Genomic DNA, 20,859 nt, shown 5'->3' with positions numbered 1-20,859 from the left:
TATAGAACCTATAGAAAAAATAAAAACAAATATTGGTGCATATTGGACAAAATATACGCTGATATCGATGTATCAGTGATAGGCCAATATCGGCTGATAATATCAGTTGACCGTTATATCGGTCAGGCTCTAATCCCAGTGGATGAACAGGCTGAGGAACACCATGTACCCGCAGTACTGTGGCTTTGAATGTCCCTAATGAGCTGTGTTTCTTTTCAGTCACTCACCTTTCCATGCTCCACTACAAACTATAAGTAAGCTATGGCTAAATAATATTTAACACCTAATAATTTACAGTGTGTATGTGTGTATGTGTGTATGTGTATGTGTGTGTGTGTGTGTGTATGTATGTATAGAGAGACTGTCTCTGGCAGCAGGCCATGTGATACCTTCAAAGGTGGATGCATTCACCTTTATGGCTTTCAGGACTCTGTGTGTGTGTGTGTGTGTGTGTGTGTGTGTGTGTGTGTGTGTGTGTGTGCGTGCGTTATCTTAAAGTGTGTTATCACAGGTTAAAATTTAGCCCCATTTAAAACTTCAAACTTCTATAGTGCTAGAAAATGAAAACAAAATTCCCTCAAGCTACAAAGAGTGATTTAATAGCAGAAACCACCTCCTTTGAATGTCTTGTGTCAGGGTAAATAACTTCATTAAATTAAATGATCAATAGATGATCATTTTGAGTGTATCTGACTTCAGCCTAAGTGTTTCATTGCAGCTGTCTCTTTTAATTATTTTGGGTATGTAACATTGCTATAGCCCCTCTTTTTATGTTCTGCTTACACTTTTAGTTTTTAGCCATGCTAGTGGTTCTAGGGATAGAAAGTCGTGAGTCACTCTCTTTGTCCACCACTTTGGTCCAGACTCTCAATACTGGATACTGGATGGATTGCCATTGAATTTGCTACAGATATTCAAGGTCACCAAAGGACATGTTCTAAAGACTTTGGTGATCCCCTGACTTTTCCTCTAGCACCAGGTTGGCATTTTGGATTTTTATGTAAATATCTCGACAACTATTGAGTGGATTGCTAGGAAATTTGGTACACACTGTCATGGTCCCCAGAGGATGAATTGTAATAACTGTGATCTCTTGACCTTTCATCCAGCGTCATGATCAGGTCAAATTTTCATGTTGTCCAATACTTTGATTTATACCTGCAAAACTAATGACATTACCATCATCCTCAGCTGTACTTTGTTTACTGGTAATTACTAAATATTAACATGCTAACACACTAAGCTAAGATGCTGAGCATGGTAAACTTTATATCTTCTAAACATCAATATGCTAGCATTGCCATTACAAGCATGTTTGCACTGCTGTGCCCAAGTACAGCCTCACAGAGCTGTTGGCATGGTAGACGATTATGCTTGTGAGAGTATTAAGTCATTTAACTTGTGTTGATAAGAGTTGCAACAAAAGAACTCATGTCCTCTGATCTGACTCCAGTAATCCACATGACAAAACTCAGATCGTCATGTTTTGTTTTATTGTTCTTTAGACTTTATGTTCCTCTTCTCAGAACCTGCTGACACACTCTGTTCCCTTTAGCCAAGTCATGCAACGTTAACACACACACACCCACACTTATACACACACACACACAAACACAAAGGCAAATTATTATCAACTATAAACAACCAATTGTTTCACCATAACCAACTTTGACTGTTAATTAGGAATGCATCGATTATGAAGTTGGTGAGCTAAATTAATAAACAGTACTCAGTGTTTTCACCACTTGATCGATCCAGGGATTCAGTGATTAACTGATCACACTATTAACCGCGCTTTCAAATATCATGGTTTTGTAACCATAAAGGCTGAGCTACACCGAGTGTTTCTGTTCTCACTCTCAAAAAAGGGACATATTATGGTACGTTATTTTTCTACAACGGTTGTGCTGTGAGGAAAATTAAACTAAACTAGACAGTCGTGTTAAAAAAAATGTCCATAGGTGCAACCGGCAGACTGCAGGCGGAAGGTCCGCCGCAGAACCAAAACAAACCTGGTGCACCAGCTTAAAATGCCGTGCTGCAACAAGTTCAGTTACGTAAAGTTACACATGCTGTCACAAGAGTGACTCCCCTCATTTGTGTTTGAGCAGGGCTACATTATCTAAAGGAGACGAGAAGTGTTCAGGCAGTGGCTGAGGGACCCAAAATTGAAGCGTTCTATCCACACAAAAAAACCTGCCTTAAGTCATCAGTGTGGGAGTATTTTGGATACATAAAGAATGGCTAGGGGGTCGTTCAAGAAGATGGATCTCCAATTTGTAAAACTTGCCAAAGAAAAGTCACCACTAAAGAATCCAGCACCCGGAACTGACTGCAACTTTGAGATCACATCCAGCTATACATGCTCAAATGAAGGTAATAAACAAGTTAAAAAAAAAACAACAAAACATTACTTTAGTGGCAATTTACTTGATGAACATTGAGTTGGCAGGGAATTAAATATAAACATGTCACTTGCAATCAATGAAGTAGTGGTGAGTTAAGAGTTGGGTTTTCATTGCAATGTAAAGCAACAGCAACAAAACAGGAAAAGGAGTATACACCAAGTATCACACCATCTATAAATTAATGCTCAACGTAATCACCTCAAGGGCCTCAATGTGACCAGTGTTACATCCTGTTGCTATGCTATTTCTTCGAAACAAAGCATGCTCATGTGATTTTATCCATCTGTATTGTGAAATAAATTAATGCACAATAATTTTGAAATCATTTTTTCCCCAGACTATAATCGTATCAAAATCTATGATCATTGCATCCCTGGATCATTCATGGCTGCCTGATCTCCACAACACAGGCATCTGAAACAATTTCATGTTCTTGTGTCACCTCCCATGAACTCATCATGTAGATAAACCAGGGTACTGCAGGACTCCAGATGCAGTTAGTCCAGAGTCAGGCAGGTACAGAAGTGTCCTTGGGCTGCTGATGTGTGATTTGGGGGGCTGTGAAAGCACGTTATAAGCTGGTGGAGGATTCCAAACTGTTTGATTTTTGAATATATGAGAGTAACGTGTACTAAGTCATGTGCTGTAAAGGTTTATCACTGACAACAGTAGCTGCAGTGTTGTTTCTGAGTTGCCAGGTGTAGTTATAAGAAGATGTAAGAAATCTGTCTTCACTAAAACATCCCTTCATCTTTAACATACCTGCAGGTACGTTAAAGACGCAAATGACTCGATACTGTGTGTTGCTCTGTTCCTGTACTGTTCTGATGGGTAGATGTGAGCCATGTGATTGCACTTCCTGTTTACTTATTTGTTTCCACTGTCAGCTCCAGGAGAGTAAGCCTCTGTGTTGCACCGTGGGAATGATTTGCTTTATCAGAGTATTACACAATGCAGTATGAACGTGTGTATGTATTTTCTTGACTGTCTATATTAAACAACGTATGTATGTATGTATGGTGTGTGGAAGTCTGCACATATTTGCTGAGGCAGAAGCGTGACATGTGTGTTTGCTTTGGACGTTTGTCAAGTACGTTGACCGTGACTTGAGCATAAAATATGTGAGTATATTTGAAATCTGGGCAGATTTTACTCACAGTTGTGATAGTGGAACGGAAGTGCTATTTGATTTTCTGATTGAAATAGCCAGGTCACGTCGGTGTAGTAGAAATACTAGCTGTAAGTTTTTGAACAGGTTTCATAGCTGTTTTTAAATGAACACAGAAAGATATTCACACCCTGATTTTATAAAACAATGCAGGCAGTAGCTGTATGATTATGGACTTACAGGGAATCATATTAGTGTTTATTCAAAGTCCAAAGACAATGAGTGTCCAGAAAAATACCTCAATTTGTACCATATAATGCAATACAATGCAACAGCTCAATAAATACTGCTACCTTGCCAAAAGTGTCAGACTGTTTCAGTAGTTTGTTGACTCATTTCTATAATATGTTTTCAGGTTAAACATTATGGTGGTATCGTATTAGACTGCACACCACAAATTACCGCCTTGAAAATGACAATGATGTTGATGTCTTGCCAAATATGGTGCTCCTCCTATGTTGGTGAAAACCCGATGGGATATTCACATTCCCAATGCTGGCCAAACAGTGCACCACGCCTGCAGAATACATTGATACCTTTATCATGCCATTCCCATAATGTTTAAAGTGGGACAACGTAGAGCTCATAAAACCTTGGGATCACATATTACTCAGCGGCTCACATGGCTGCTGCTGCCACTACCGCCACTGATACACAGGGTGTGCCTGCTTATTGCTCTCACCAACATAATGTTATCACTCTGCTTGTTTAGGTGTGTGAGTATGTAAAAGGCAGAGAAAAAATGAAATGGAGCGTGTGTGTGTGTGTGTGTGTGTGTGTGTGTGTGTGTGCTGAGGCAGTAGTCTTTGCTATTCTGATCTGGTTCCTGCAAGTGTGATTGTTTTGATATGAGATCCATAACAGGACGGAAGAAATGACTCACTGATTGTGCATTATGACGTCTTTATTTCTTTTACGCAGTACATGTATGAGTTATGTCAAAGCTTTAAATATTTTTCTACATCTCCTTCACCACCTTAGTGCATCAACATTGTCCCAAACATTTTGTCCTGACAAATTTCTACTTATAATACTGTATTAACACCATATACATTACATCATTATTTGTGTTATCTGTATTATTGCTACATAAAGTTCTACTGTTGACATCGTAGATGAGGCCTGGAAATACAGGATCACTTCAGTACCTCCATTTAAAAACAAGACTGATAAGTATTGATCTCACATTACCAGACGTTATTGTCCAGAGTTACAACATCAAATCTGTTTTTCCAAGGATGAGACAGGTTAAAGCTCCCTTTGTTTCTTTTTTTTTTTTTTTTGTTTTAGTACAATGTGATAATGAGGGGTGTAACGTTGCCTCTGTAGGTGTTGAATTGCTAAGGTGATGTTGGGGACCTGTGTGTGAGTAGGCGTGTGTGTTGTGTTATATACACCAATCAGCCACAACATAAAAACCAATGACAGGTGAAGTGAATCACATTGATTATCTCGTTACACTGGCACCTGTCAAAGGGTGGGATTCATGTGGATGTTACTTTGACATGTACCACCTACCTAAACATTGTTGCAGACCAAGTACACCCCTTCATGGCAACAGTATTCCCTGATGGGAGTCGCCTCTTTCAGCAGGATAATGCACCCTGCCACACTGCGAAAATTGTTCAGGAATGGTTTGAGGAACATGACAAAGAGTTCAAGGTGTTACCTTGGCCTCCAAATTCCACAGATCTCTGTGGGATGTGCTGGAAAAACAAGTCTGATCCATGGAGGCCCCACCTTGAAACTTACAGGACTTAAAGGATCTGCTGCTAACTTCTTGGTGCCAGATACCAGAGGAAGTCCTGCCTTGGTAGGTCAGAGCTGTTTTGGCAGTACGAGGAGGACCAACACAATATTAGGCAGTTGATTCTAATGCGGTGGCTGATCGGTGTATATACGTGAGTGTGTCTGTGTGCTTGTGCAACAACCAGCTGATAAATATTTCACCGACTGATGGGAAGTGACAGCCAGTGGCGGAGTAAAGGATGAGCAGAGGCAACCAACTGCACATCAGAAAAGGGTGATTTTAGAAATAAGAAGAAGAAATAGACCCCAGTTTCATAACAAAAAGCATAAAAACCAGTCACTTTTTAAACTACTCCTGTGGCATAATCCTGTCCATATTTCAAACACATATCTTTTTAAACATACGTCTAAATACACTTCTCTCATTGGTCGTCGTTGTTGAACAGGTTACTGTGCTAGCGAGAGCAGGAAATTTGTCCACATTTTTGTGAAAAATTAGCGCAAGAAACAACGAGCAGGTTTTCTGGGTGAAACTGGGTCACCATAGGAAACCATTTTAACTGACATGAATTCGAGCTAACCACTGTCTGTAGAGGACAATGCCGCCAACGTCAAACACCCACCATCCTTCAATTCACATGTCTTTTCCTTCATTCATGCCCTCCGCTGTGGATCTGCATCTTTTCACTGACTGTGTATACATGGAGGCTGTCTCTCTGTTGTAAAATATAGCCGAACAGCAGTATTCACCATATTTGGTTTGGAAATGTGCTTTGTGTTTACTTGTGCTGGTATTCTGTTTACTGTGAGTCTCTATTTTGATGAGGACACTTTGTTTTTATTTTTACATGAATACTGATCTAGCCTGTAAAACAAGCTGATTTGTTTCTTCATATACCTTATTTTTTTGCATTTTGCATCAAAATACTCTGATACCATGCATGTAGATACCATACAGAGCACCAGGCTGTGCCCACATAAATATAGGCTGTGGCCACATTTGCCACTTCCTTTTACTGTCATTAAATGATCGCATGCAAGCCACTAATGTTCTGTTCAAGTAGACCATTATTTCCAGTCAGTGGAGAAATCTGATCTGAAAAAAAGTTTCTTGTGCCACCAATAGACCTCAACTGATAGAACAACCTTTTCTGGCTCATTATGGCCCACGTGGTCTTCTTTCCAACTGCAGCCCATGTTGTTGCATGTACGCAGTCTGACTTTGTAATGAGGACCGACTAGACCTTTTGAGCAGCAATGATTAGTTGATCAATTAACAGAAATTTTAAAAATCGATGAATCGTTTCAGTCATTTTTCAAGCAAAAACGTCTCATATTCACTGGTTTCAGGTTCTCCAATGTGAGGATTTGCTGCTGTTCTTTGTCATATATGACAGTAAATTGAACATCAACATCAAATCAAGCATATTGAAGATGTGACTGTGGGCTTACAGAAATTGTAAATGGCATTTTTTCCACTGTTTTTTAACACATGAAACATCATGTCAGATCAATGAATGATGTGCAGTATTGAAGGTTTTGCCCATAAGCCTGCAGAGACTGCTGCAGCTGGTTTTCAGGTGATACAAAGATGTTCAAAGGTTGAAGATTACAAATATAAGGTGTAGTGCAGCATTATGGTGTATGTCACATATGGCTGCAGTTAGACTGAATGTCATGGACTGTGTGATCAGTATTTGTACATCTTGACCGTAGCAGTCTGTAGTTTGAAGCAACGCAGAAATGTGGGTTTATTGTATTTCCTCTTAAGCAGGGATGATACAGCAACCTAAAAACTAAGATATAAAATAAAACCACAATGTTGATGACCCCTTTAACCACTTCTCTTTTCAGCAGAAACAAAAGATACAAACACTGGTCCATCTCCTCATATCTGATCACATCTGTTTTTGTTTTGTTCTGCTTCAGACTCTGAGAGAGAGGAGGAAGACCAGTGAAGAGACAGAAAAGAAGACGGCAGAAAAGACAACAGAAGAGAAACTGAAAGAGGAGGACGAGAACTCCCCGTATAACCGCCTCAGCTCTGTGGACTTGGACAAGGTTTGTGTGTGTAGAAGAGAGAGCATGTCAGCGTGGAAGAAGGGTGAACAGTCATGAGGTTATTCACCCTGCCTTGTTCCAAAATTGTCCTTGTTTGTCAGTACGCTCTAACGTTCTCACACTGCCACACCAGGGCGTGCACACGCCTCACCACTATGAGTGTATGTTTCCCTCTTACCTAAATACTAAACATAATGAGCCGTTCGTTCACTGAAATCACACTCATGTGATCAACTCATTTGACAAGTGTTTTTCCACTAACTGCAGACATCATCAGCATACCAGCCCCTCGCGCAGCACAATGTGATGACAGATTCAACCAGTCTGTCTTGTTCACTGCGTTGCCAGGCATCAGTATATACTGAGTTAGATGGACTGCTCTCGACTGTTCACATCGTAAACCAGACCTTGACCAAGCCTTATAAAGCTTACAGCCTCACAGTCCGTCTGACTTTACAGCTGTACCAAACAGTTCAGAGTCAAACCAATTTCAGTGAAATTCACAATTCAATGCCAGTATTTCCATTTTGAGTGTTTGGACATTGTAGAAGAATGTAGAAGGATTTTACGCAGATGCTCCACTCTCAGAGCTGCAGTGTGGTTTGATTTTAATAACCAAACCCTTCTGCTAAGTTTTGTTTTAGTCTGGCTGCATTGTTAGCAGTGTCACCACACTCATCATGTGCTTCCCTGCCTGGCAATTAAAAAAAATTAAAAAACACACGAGCCACTGCACATCATAAAAATGTTGTATTGTTGTCACGGTCCACTCAGCACTTGGCCTAGAGACTGACAGTTTTCATAAGAGGCAAACTGGTAAAGCAGGAACGCTGCTCACATTATTTGGATGCTCACATGCTCTTTTTCAACCAAGCATCAGGCCAGCAATGTGTGTGTGTGTGTGTGTGTGTGTGTGTGTGTGTGTGTGTGTGTGTGTGTTACCACATTTTCTCAGAGCTGTCTTGGGAATGTGATGCATTTCTTCACACATGAATGTCTCCTTTTGTCTTTTTTCACCTGTTAATATTAGATAAAGAAACCAGCTGCCTTATCTTTGCTCATGTGAGCAAACTTCAACTGTCACATATTTAGAATGTCAGTATGACATTTGCTGATATTCAGAGTAAACACTGTTATTAGTGTTTATTATTAATAGTATTTTGTTATTAGTATTTACCAGGAAGGTCATAAATATCATAAATAATGATATCTCTCAGTGACATGGTAATGAGTTGAATGTAGTGTTGTTTTCTTCATTTATGTTACTTTTTCCACCTTGTTTCAGACATTATTACTTGTTTCTGGGAAGTTCCTTCACTGGTCACAAGTGTGATTATCCCCACCATGTGACAGACAATCTCACTTCTTTTTTTTGTTTAATACAAGACTAAATTTATTGTAAAGATTTCTCCATTTTCTGTTTCTATTTAGCGTCATCAGGTTAGGCTAACCCATTGTTGCTAGCTTTGGAACTAACCCCCTTCACTTCTCCAGCAGTTGGGGAAACAACAGATGTGACTTTTCTTTTGTATATATATATATATATATATACATATATATATATATTTGATTTCCGAATGAATGGATATTTAGCCTTATTATTATTTGCTCCACAAGTATGTAGCTGTTTACAAAATGTGACAGAACACCTTTTTGTGCAAAGAGAAAATGCATTCTTCTAACTCTTTTCTAACAAAATATGTGTTAGTGTTTAGGCTTTTTATTATTTTTGTTGTCATTCTTTTATTGTTTCACATGTAACAGTAGAGAGCTCTTCACAGTACAGTGTTCCTTACCACTGGCAGGATAGCAGAGTAAGCTGTGTTTCTCACTTTGTCCTGAATGAATGGAGGTAATAAGGGACAGACATGGTTGTTCTGATGCAGCGATCTGGGGTTGATTGCTTGTAAACTCTGGAGTGATATGACAGGTCGCTGACCAGTCAGCATCAGCAAAAGTGCCGTGGCAGTCTGAACTGTCAGTGTGACTGAATGTTTTTACATGACACTCACTGCTGAAGTCAGGATTTAAAACACAACAGCTACACATTTTATGGTAGAATTTACAGCAGAGGAGGCTGAAGACCATCTTCTCCTTGTTTGTGTCTAAATGACAGTATGTGATGAACACATATTCACCCAGGCTGTACCTACCTACCCACTTACTTACTTACCCACCTGTAGTTACTTTTAATTTCCCCCAGCCCCAGCAATCAACCTCTGGTGACTGTTTCAGTTGGTGCCCGACCCGGCCGACCTCAGATGTGTGTCTTGGGTGAAACACCATCATAATCAGCAACTATTAGAAGTGCAAAAGTTGACTTCATGCTTGTGATTTCAGCCTTTCTTCTATACAGATCATGGCTCTACTGTACTCGTCTGCCTCATGAATAAGCTTTTCCGAGCAAATTGTGACTCAAGATCAGTTAACCTGAAACATTCCTGTGGATGTTGAACTGACCGCAGATCAGGGTGAAACCTGACTACTGTCTGCATTGTTGGCCCACACCTCAGCTGCATGTCACACATGTGGCTGTAAGCACAGAGAGCTTGTAAAAACAGCTTGTTTTATGGCCTTTGGTCTCAAAATAAAAAAAGTAAAAGTAAACCTGCAAGAGCACACAGAGACACCAACAAACACACACAAGCTGTCACTTCCTGGTTTGACTGGTCCTTGAGCAGTTTATAACTCTCTGCTGCCACCTGCTGGAGGCAATAGAGTCATTTTCTATTCTGCTCAAACACTTTGTGCTCTCTTCAGCACCATCACATTTACCTGAATAGATCATTTTTCACTGATTTCTCGTTGTTGTCTTGTCAGGATTTGGTGGACTGGCGGAAGCCCCTGGCATGGCAGGTAGGCCACCTCCGAGAGAAATATGATGCATGGGTTCACCAGCCGGTCGACAGGCCTATCAGACTGTTTGGAAACTCCTTCCTGGAGGCCAGCACCAAGACTTCCTGGTAGGAGGCTCTTTGTTTTGCTCTTATATTACTGATGAGAAGGTGATCAAATAAAAACTAAAGAAATTAACTCTGCCTCTAAATATTACTTCTTAAACAAAAAAGTCTTATTTAGAGACACAGTTAATATGATGTTTACCTAATCACAAACAGGAATTCAGTTGTGCAGACAAAACGTGCATGTTTTTCATTGGATGTGACAGACATGCATCAACTGTTTGTTCATTCCTGAAGTTTCCACATAGGAATATGAGTAATAATTGATTATTATACATATTAATAGGTGATAAGTTTAATATAAATCAATGAATTGCTGCAGTTTCTCCTCATCTATAATTCAAAACTTGCAGCAGGTTGACTGTTATTGTACCTATTGACTAACACTTGAACTTCTATACTAGAGGTTTGTTCTGCAGTTGTCAGGCAGTAGTTAATTTGAAAAAATTTAAATGATAATGTCGTAAATTACTTAGGTACTGTATGTGTATCCATTTCCAGGAGGAAAATAAACCCATAAATAGAATTACAAATTGGTGCGATGCTGATCTTCAGCTGTAACACCCAAACACAACAACGTGCTGTGACTGAGAGTTCATAAAAACTGACACGTTTGGGTTGTGTTGTTGAAGGGGTACTTGAGCTTATCTGAATAGGTCTGCTCCTCCAACGTCCTGGCTCCATCCCACTCAATACAATATGATGGAAAATACAAACAAATGTGATATATTTACAAGATTGAGAGTGTGATCACATCGCTATATGCTCTCTTGCTACAGGTACTGGGTACCAGTGGTGTGGCTTCCTATTGTATTTTACCTCATTTGGTATTGCTACACCACGCTGGCAAAGGGCACCACCAAGCTACTTGTCACCTCAGGTAACACACACACCACATGCCTGCTTGTACACAGCAAAAAAGGATGCATGCTTGCATGATGCACACACATCTACCAGAGACTCTCATTTTCATTTTCACTGACAACACATCCACATACATGTTTGTTTTCATAATTTTCGTGTGTGTGTGTGTATGTTCGTGTTCCCAGACGTCTCTATCCCGATCCATAAGTACACTTTCCCGCTGCTCTTTTTGATGGGCTGGTTCTTGTGGTCGTTCATCGAGTACTGCATCCATCGCTTTGTCTTTCACATGAAACCACCAGCCCATAACTACTACCTCATCACGCTACACTTTCTCCTGCACGGACAGCATCACAAGGTACACACACACCGCGAGGAACAGGACCTATAAAACTGATTGTAAACCTGGTTTAATCATGAAACTAAACAAGTATAATGGTACAAAAGAGAGGTAATAATTAACGAATCATTTTATATTCTAGGTAATAAATAACTTTCTCACTGTTCCACATAGTTTCAATTCCTCAAACTTTTCTGATCTGAATGAATACTTACTATGAATGTTTAAGAACAGCTATTTTATTCTTCTGAACTGCAGAAAAAGTAACATACATCACTGTGTTTGTGTAAATGAATTTGGCTTTTTAACCCCTCATCTGCTCCAGAAAACACACTCTCTACCTGCGGCTCCTGTCACATCAAACTTCTTTCTCCACAGTCTCCGTTTGATGGCTCCCGGCTGGTCTTCCCGCCCGTGCTGGCCTCTCTGGTGGTGGGAAGTTTCTACGTGATCCTCAACAGCGTGCTCCCAGAGATCCTTGGGGTATCCGTGTTTGTTGGAGGACTGTGTGGCTACGTCGTCTATGACATGATCCACTACTACCTTCACTACGGTTCTCCAAAGAGAGGCTCGTACATGTACAGCTTGAAGGCCTACCACGTCAAACACCACTTTGAGCACCAGAGAGCAGGTGAGCGCCGGAAAAGTGACGTTAGATGGACAGAACCTGTTTGATTTTTAGGCTTGTTTGTCCCCCCCTTCTGTTTTATGTCTGATCTAACTTGATTTGTCTCTGCAGGTTTTGGAATCACCTCCACGTTCTGGGATCACCCCTTCAACACAGTCATCCCTGATGAGAAATTCTAACGCAGTACCAGCTCTCCTGAAGGGCCACAGGACTTATCAACCACCCTCTTAGCAAACAGCCCACATGCTATAACCACCCTGACACCCTCAGTCCAGTCTCTGCAGCCATAGCTTTTACATCCAAGGAGGAAGATTCACTTCTGAAGACTCCTCGACCCGCAACTTATCCACCTGCACATACTTTACCACCTGCTTTCTGATTCCAGCCAGTACCACATTCTTGTGCTCGGTCATCTGGGTGTGGACCAGTCCACATTGTTTCCTCGTTGTTTTAAGGCATTCCTGTGACATTTTTATAAATAGCCAAACTAACGTCTACCACTGCTGACCTGACCTGTCAAGTCATCACCTGATGCCAGTCAGAACATCATAATGTGCAGCTGGGAGGACAGAAAGAGAGGGACACACAAATACATACGCAGACACATGACACAATAACGCATGTTGTTTTCTGCCTCTTAAAAATTGGCCTCCAGCATAACACATGAATACACACACACACACACGCACGCACACACACACACTCATACACACATGCACACACACTGTCTTAGCTTCTCTCAGAGCGTGAGAAAGGAAACAGGAAGTGATAGATGGTAGGTGAATGTGCAAGACAGTGAAGGAGGGGGAGGAAAGAATGACAGAAGTGTGTGAGAGAGTGAGTGAGAGAGCGAGAGAGTGAGAGAGCGAGAGAGAGCCCCCAGACTGTATCATCTCACCAGGTGAACCAACTCAGGAAAAAAAAAATCTTAATCCTTCCTCCTCACAATCTGCTGTTTGAATATTCTTCCTCACAGCTGTCAGCATTTCGCTGTCGTCCACTAAGCTACCCAGCTACGCTGCTACACGCTGCTACACACTGCTACACTGCAGGTTACAGTCGACAGAAGTTCCCTCCACCATGTTTGGCCTCACTTTAGTTTTTGGAACAGCAGTGAACAGAATACATGCACTGTTTGGTTCCAGATATTTGAACATGCTGAGATTCATTTGGCAGTTTAGATTTAACTTATTACTTATCAGCAAAGCCGCAGAAGTGAGATTATGCTGTAGAGTGCTAATGCAGTACACTGTTAATGTCATGTAAAGCAGAGCTCTAAATGCAATATATTTTTGCAAGTCGTTGTAATATTTCCTCCGTTCTCTGTCTCTTTTTCATTAATGATACCACAAAGATGTTAAAAAATATTTTGTAAGATGCTTTGTACAGAAGAGGAGATTCTTTAATTGTAGCAGTTTTAGGTTGTCAGCAGGTGTTTTCTTGTTGGTTAGGACATGGTGAACGCATCCGTGGATGGATGTGCTGTGTGTGCAGATGCATTTGGATACAAAAAAAAGATGGACGGTAGAGTGTTGTCACGATGCCAGAGGGACATAGCTGAAGGCATGAGGTCAGCCTGTCAGACTTCCTGCTGTGGGGATCTCGGGGTCAAAGGTCACAGAGTCAGTTAGCTGACAAAAGTTATGTGTTTTCGTTGACATTTTCATCTGGAAATTTTTAATTTTAAGATGGACAAGGTTCTGAGTACAGACTCGGCAGAATTAAGGTCTGTTTTAGGTTGATTTTTAACCTTTTAGTAGTAAGAACCATATTTGGGTCTCAAATGACCCTGCAGATCCTCGAAGGATGACGATGAACCATCTGACTGGACAGCAAGAGGTCTTGATAGTGACTGACGGATCCTCAAAATGTCTCCTCTGAACATCTGACAACACCGCTGACAACTAAAGCAGAACAAACTTAATCAATTTACACTCATCTGTAGACTACAGTGAGAATAAGAATAAGAAATTTTTTTATCAACTTTTCTAGTTGGAATAAAGACTCCTACTTCTATAATATATATGTACATACATTCTTACATATGTAAAATAACATGCAGAATCTGTTTTCAGAAAATTTTAACCAATTTTGAAGGAGAGAAAAATTCAGTAATACAGCAAGCTGCTTGCATTTGGATTCCTTTTTTCTTGATATATACACTGCAGCAATAATAACAAAGTCTTCAGGTAAACCTTTAATTTAAGAGGGCTGTGGCACCAAAACACTGTTTCCAAGAAAGAGGAATCATAAATTTGATATGATCACTGTGTAACTCAAAGAGTACAGAAAGGACCAAAAATATATTTTTGATGTTTATAATGATGGTGGACAACAATGACCATGATGATGATGATTATGACTGTAATAATACTTACTGATTGTGATGGCTGCATGGCAAAAGTGAAATGATTCCACCTGTTAGCATTAAGTACACACAGATCTTATTTATGTATATTTATATGATAAAGATGAAAACAACAGCCTGTAAGCTTTGATTCTGACAAGTGAATTTTCTTTCTAAATTATGCAGCGCAAAATAATATTTCATACATCTGTTTACTATGATATCTTTTGACTATTAGTTTGCAATTTTAAATGTCTATGCAAATGAAAACGTATTTGTAAATAAATGTCTGTATATTTCTGATGTCGGCCTGACTTGTAATTTTTGTTGGATCACTGTTTATTATACATTGTTAATTATACAGTGTCTTTCTTAAAGGGACACACTAAAATTTGTCTTATGAAAACAGTGTTTAATGTTTTATGTTCCTCTGCAGGCTGCCAAGGCTAAGAAAATCACCCTGATGATGTCATAGTGATGTCATCAGGGTTGCCTCACTCTGGCCATGGATACTTAATTTTTTTGCTTTACACCTGCCTTACAGACTGGAGCCATGGAGTTTGAATGATGTGGGCAATTACCAGGCAGGGAGGGTCTAATAAAAGAGTATACCAATTTGCATTATGGATAATGTAGGATCTGGCATTTACTCATGCTAGAGATTAAATGTCAGTATATCTGGGCCTCCACTACATGGATTTTAACCTTTCTTTTTTAAATATTTCTCTCTGAAGCTGCCCAACTTTATGGAAGTGCAATACTAAATCACTGGAGTCAACCTTTAAAGCCTTTGACTGGTCCCTGTATGAATGGTGATATCAACTGCAGCTTAGGAACAATAGTATATAATTATTTCATAATAATAATAATAATAATAATAATAATAATAATATAACTTTACTGTCTACTCAGTGTTTTACTGAATGTACAATGTAATCTAATACAAAATAATGACTCAAAGCAAAGTCTCAACATCAATATTATAAGCCTCAGAGAGTTAGTATTTAAGACAGGACTATTATATCACGTTATACTGTATTACAAGGTGTTTCTACGTATATGTATATGTGTAATCTATTGTTTGTGAGTATGGCTTTACATCCTGAAGATGCAGAATATATTGTCCACGACTACCCCAAATTAACTCTTTAATTACATTAATGAACTAATCATGCCATGACTTTTCCATTATATTATATTCCCATCATGTAAACTGATGTTTTTTCTTACACATTGTGTAGGATATGAAAATGTATGACTTTGGAGACTCCTAGTGACAATGTATGTATGTGTGTGTATATACTAATTTGTAGAGACAAGGTTTTAAAAGACAAGGCTGGTGATATTTAGCTTTTTATTATTAACAACAAATCCCTGAGGAGACTAAAGCCAACAATTCATTTATTTTAGTAGCAGGTATTTTCTGTATAGTTTGTGCTTCAATGTTCATCATGTGGCTACACAGACAGGACTCATTAGAAGGGTAGATTTATGATTTTTTTTCCTTGATAATTGAAAATAACTAATAACTAATTTAAAAACTGAAACAGAGCATGCTGCCTCATCTCATCTGGTCTTTGTCTTGTTTCTTCTCCTCTCTTTGAAAGACAAATGGCAGAAAAAGGGAAATAAAAGCTAATAAACAACAATGAGAAGAACTATTCATCTGCATATGAATTGTGATAAATAATAACAGAAAAATATATATTTATCTTTTTAAATGAGAGTTTGCAGTGCGTGATGTTTTCCTCTCCCCTCGACTCGTCTCGTGTCGACTCCTCTTCTTCCTCTTCTCTTTCTAAAAGACAGATGGCAGGTTAAGTGGAATAAACAGTTAATAACTTCAACAGAATAACTACTGATCAGTATAGAAACTCTGATAAAAACATAGAATAAATGTGTATTTATCTTTTTAAATAAGAGGGTTCACGCTGTCTCCTCTCTTTGCTGCTTGTCTCATCTAGTCTTTGACTTGTTTCATCCTCATGTCTCCCTCTCCTCTCTCTAAAAGACAAATGACAGACAAGGAAAAATAACACTTAATAAGTTCAGCAACAAAAGAACTATTATTATATTATTATATCAGTACAGAAATTCTGAAAATGAGATAAAAAATGTATATTTATCTTTTTTCATGAGAGGTTTCACTATGCATGTCTTCTTTTTGAGTCCTCATATTGTTAGCTCTCCTCTCTCTAAAAGACAAAAGGTAGATAAGGGGGAATAACAGTTAATAACTTCAGCAATGACATTAACAGAAGACATATTGATTGGTATAGAAATTCTGATAAAAACATAGAATAAATGTATATTTATCTTTTTATATGAGAAGGTTCACAATGCATGCTGTCTCCTCTCCTCTGCTTGTCTGATCTGGTCTTTTGTTTCTTCCTCTCCTCTCTAAAAGATAAATGGCAGAAATTGGGAAATAATAGAAAATGACCAACTCCAGCAACCAGAAGAACTATTCATCTGTAGAAGATAATGACATAGAAAAAAAATCATATTTATCTTTTTGAATGAGAGAGATCACAAAGCACATTGTCTTCTTGTTTCCTTGTCTCGTCCTGACTCGTCTCCTCTCCTCAAATGGCAGATAAAGAGAAATAACAGTTAATACATTTCATAGATGACATAAACAGAAGAATTATTGATGCTTTAGAAAATATATTCTCTCCTCTTCTCTGCCCTCTCTAAAAGTCAAATACCAGTAAGGGGGGATAACAGTTAATAACTCCAACAATGAGGTAAACAGAATAACTATAAATCAGTATAGACAATTTTGCATTGATCAAAGAATGAATGTACACTTATCTTTTTAAATGAGAGGGTTCACAGTGCACACTGTCTCCTTGTCTCATCTCAACTCCTCTCTTCTCTTCTCTCTAAAAGACAAAAGGCAGATAAGAGGGAATAGTTACTTACCTCAGAAGAACAGAAATCAGAAATCAAATAAATGTATATTTGTCATTTGAAATGAGAGAGTTTGTAGTGCATTGCGTTGCATCCTCTTCTCTTGTCTCTTCTCATCTCGATTCCTCTCTTCTTTTAAAGACAAATGGCAGATAAGGGAGGATAACAGTTAATACCTTCAAGTGTTTGTAATATTTTGGGACATCATGGTATGTGTAGTATTTAGAAAGGAAGCATATTTTTAACTTTTAGACTTTTTGTAAAGGATTACTTACCAATTTGTTAACTTTTGGTGATGTGTAAAAGTCTTCCTTCACAGGTCAGAATGTCACAGCCAAGTGTTTTCACCCTTTCCACCGCTGGTTGCTCCAGTTAGCTGGGAGAGAAGCAGGTGGTGGGTTCATATCTTCACTGGCTTCTTTCTTGTTGTTCCTGTCATCTTGGGCTTCTTCTATTGGCTCGTCCTTCCGTGTCCACCTGCCTGTTTTGATGGATAACAGCAGAGTTGCCAGTTTTGTCACTGTCCCTACAGCCATAATGCTCCCGGTTGTGACTGATCTTCTCATTCCCAGTTCAGGCTTAAATTTGAAGCTTGATTTTAACTGGTGAGGAGTCAGCCCCATTACATAAAGCTGAATGTATTTCTGGTTCAAGAAAACACATCCAAGGGTATTAATGGCTTTAGAGGACAATGAGGAAATCCATCTAAACCGCTTTTGCTGTTGAAGGTCGCAGGTGGACTGGTGCCAGTCTACATACACTGGGCAAGAGGTGTAGGAAAATCCTGGATGGGTTTCCAAATCATCTTGCATGGAAAAAACACAATAAAAATGTCCTGACTCTTCTTCGAAGAGAGCTCATATAATCAGTCATAGTTCCCACCGTGTTGGATGCACAAGCCAGCATAAAGAAATAAAGAAAGGTGCAGGATGCACCGGTGCACGACGCACCACAAACACTGACCTATGCACCACACCTGTGATGAAACAGCTATATACAAACTATATACAAACTATATACAAATGTACAATAGAAGCCCGTAAGTCTTCCAATCACAGTCTCAATCGCTTCTTTGGTGCAGACAGGCTGCTCTCTTCCTCTGTCACCTTCCTCTTCGTCCGTGTTGAAGTCCTTGCACACTGTGCCGAGTTTTTGGTAAACTGACAGAGGGCAGACATCAGAACGTGGCCATCTGTGCTGTAGTCCGTCACTCTCCAGCGGTTGGCCATCTCAGTGCTTTCGGAGCAGTAAACAGTGGAGATGACTCTGGTGAAAGTGCTGCCATCAAACTCCATGTTGCGGACACAGTTCCTGCGGTCTGCCTTCAGGGCTGCGATCGCTGTCCTCTCCGGAAGAACTGGAGTTATCATGGTTGGAGGAGAAGAGCTGGAGTCTGCAGCTGGCACCATCACACCTGCTGGTGCGTCCGTTAAAGGAGACGGCGTGGTGTTCTCTCTCTGCTCCTGCTCAGTTCGGAGAAAGGGTGTGACCGTCTGAACTGAACGGAGGCATCCTTTGAAGGGAATCACAGGGAAGGTCTTAGAACCAGTGATGAGGCTGTGGTACATGCTAAGTATGGACTCCCTCATCGAGTTGATGTTTGCAGTGTTCAGAGGTCGGTTTCTTAGGTTTGTAAGAAACAGCTGAAGGATTGGTCCTGGCCTCGGAAGGTTAGCTAAATGGACAAGAAAAAAAAAAAACAGTCACATTAGCCAGCTTGTCATTAAACAGCTTTGAATCCAGATTCAGCCCCACTTACAATAAAATGTCACCATTGATGTCTGTTTCATTTCTATACTTTTATTAACATAACATTTAAAATCAGATTAAGAGATAAAACCACTGCTTTCGCAGTGAAGCCTGAAATCATTTATTAGCTGCATTTTAATAAAAAACGTAAGTACTTTAAAGTGAAAGCATAATTTTCTTGCACATTTACAAACACATGGACTGAAGCAGTGTAACTGCAGCACATGTCAAATTGTGATAAATTAATTACAAATCATCATCATTCATTTCATATCTTTCTCTGATTTATGGATTAATGGCAATAACAAAGGACTTAAGTGACCAACTAGGTCCCATTTGGCCACATTTCTTGCATTTAGTCACGTATATTCAAGACTAATGTCCCTGTTCTGTTGTGTTAGTGAAGTAAAAGTCTGTTTAAGCCACTTGTATTCTGTAACACTGTTTCCCTAAATCACTTTACTAAAGACATAGTCACAGTCCTGCAACATATATATTATAAACTGATAGGCTTTGTTTCTCTAGTTATTACCAACCAGTTAGATCTGCGCATAAATTATGAATATAACTTTTCTCATAACACAACCTCCAACCTCAATAACACTGATCTTCCGGTGCCTCTCCAAAGGCCCAATCTGACAATCAGGCTGTGTCATATGCTTTAATAATTATTAATAATATCACTTTAGGTTTGGATGAATTTGCGCCTCTACAGGTTTGAATGGTTTGAATTTATGGATGCATGCAACTCAATTAGTCACATACAAAAGCGGGGCTCCAGGTTACACTGACGTCAGACGTCTGTCTCTGGCTAGTTCCAACACCTGACGTCGTTTCCATGGCGCGCATATTATACACAACTTTTGGCATTTTATGAAAAATGGCCCAGTCGCCATCTTTGTCCTATACTTTCAATGTAAACTCGACGACAATGGTGCACTCCCTAAAAATGTGTTTGTTTCTCAATTATTAAATTAATATTCACATATTTTCCACCTGTCAAGTGCACACTCATGAAATGTCATCGTCTATAATAAATTTACACCTAAATAACAGGTGTACAGCAGGTTTAATGATATATTTGTGGCCTGTCTTGTTTTTACCATATCGTGCATCTACACGGAGGATGCCTAAAGTCAGCAGGTGTTTCTCTCGGTGTAAACCAGAGGAGGCCATGTTTTCCTCACTTCAACAGCTGCTTATTCAGCTTTCAACAGTTCAGCAACTTCTTATTTTCACAGGTCAACAGTTCACCACTTGGTTTCACAGTTTCAGCTCCTGTCAGCAGGTCAGGTGCAGAATGAGTTTGGAATGGTGGAATTTGGTTTTTATAGTGGCACGTTACCATGACATCCAGTGACGTAGTGACGTGTAGCCAAAATTACAGAAACTAAATAATAAACATTTGATTTAATTTGTAATGAATTCATTGAAATACAATAATTTAAATAGATTTAAATCATAGTAATTATTATTATTTTCTTTTATTATTTTATTATTATTTAAGATTTTATTTCGTTTTTTTAAGATTTAAGATCAAGGCCTGATTATATTAGATTATTAAAACGATTTGTCATTCAACAGACAAATATTATGATAATTGATTAGACTAATCATTTTGTCATTTTTCAAGCAAATGTGCCAAACGCTTGTTGGCTCGAGCTTCTCAAAT

The 20,859-nt window shown here is 39.2% G+C and overlaps 2 protein-coding genes across 4 annotated transcripts in view; one reads left to right on the top strand and one right to left on the bottom strand.

Moving 5' to 3' along the window:
• fa2h (fatty acid 2-hydroxylase) overlaps positions 1–14,828 on the top strand; it is a 32,588-nt gene extending 17,760 nt beyond the window's left edge. Inside the window, exons 1-7 of one of the 2 annotated variants that reach the window (XM_042410695.1) lie at positions 5,058–5,389; positions 7,255–7,386; positions 10,207–10,349; positions 11,126–11,226; positions 11,396–11,568; positions 11,929–12,181; positions 12,290–14,828. In XM_042410695.1, the coding sequence (XP_042266629.1) occupies positions 5,147–5,389; positions 7,255–7,386; positions 10,207–10,349; positions 11,126–11,226; positions 11,396–11,568; positions 11,929–12,181; positions 12,290–12,357 (1,113 nt within the window). In that variant the 5' untranslated portion in view covers positions 5,058–5,146 and the 3' untranslated portion in view covers positions 12,358–14,828. Of the gene's footprint in view, positions 1–5,057; positions 5,390–7,254; positions 7,387–10,206; positions 10,350–11,125; positions 11,227–11,395; positions 11,569–11,928; positions 12,182–12,289 lie in introns of those variants that run through there. The other variant, XM_042410694.1, reaches the window with a different exon arrangement.
• A 1,037-nt stretch (positions 14,829–15,865) lies between these two features.
• LOC121896739 lies at positions 15,866–20,503 on the bottom strand. 2 transcript variants are annotated; one of them, XM_042410696.1, is made up of 3 exons: positions 20,291–20,503; positions 17,714–19,113; positions 15,866–17,570 (listed from the first exon to the last, which is right to left on the bottom strand). In XM_042410696.1, the coding sequence occupies exons 1-2, from the start codon at positions 20,361–20,363 to the stop codon at positions 18,491–18,493; spliced, it is 696 nt and encodes a 231-aa protein (XP_042266630.1). In that variant the 5' UTR covers positions 20,364–20,503; the 3' UTR covers positions 15,866–17,570; positions 17,714–18,490. The 2 variants fall into 2 exon arrangements, with proteins under 2 accessions (XP_042266630.1, XP_042266631.1); XM_042410697.1 differs by having other exon boundaries at positions 15,866–17,567.
• Positions 20,504–20,859: the final 356 nt, after the last annotated feature.

This window comes from Thunnus maccoyii, chromosome 5, assembly GCF_910596095.1.
Source record: "Thunnus maccoyii chromosome 5, fThuMac1.1, whole genome shotgun sequence".
NCBI classification, from domain to species: Eukaryota; Metazoa; Chordata; class Actinopteri; order Scombriformes; family Scombridae; genus Thunnus; species Thunnus maccoyii.
This window is presented reverse-complemented; position numbering and strand designations above follow the sequence as displayed.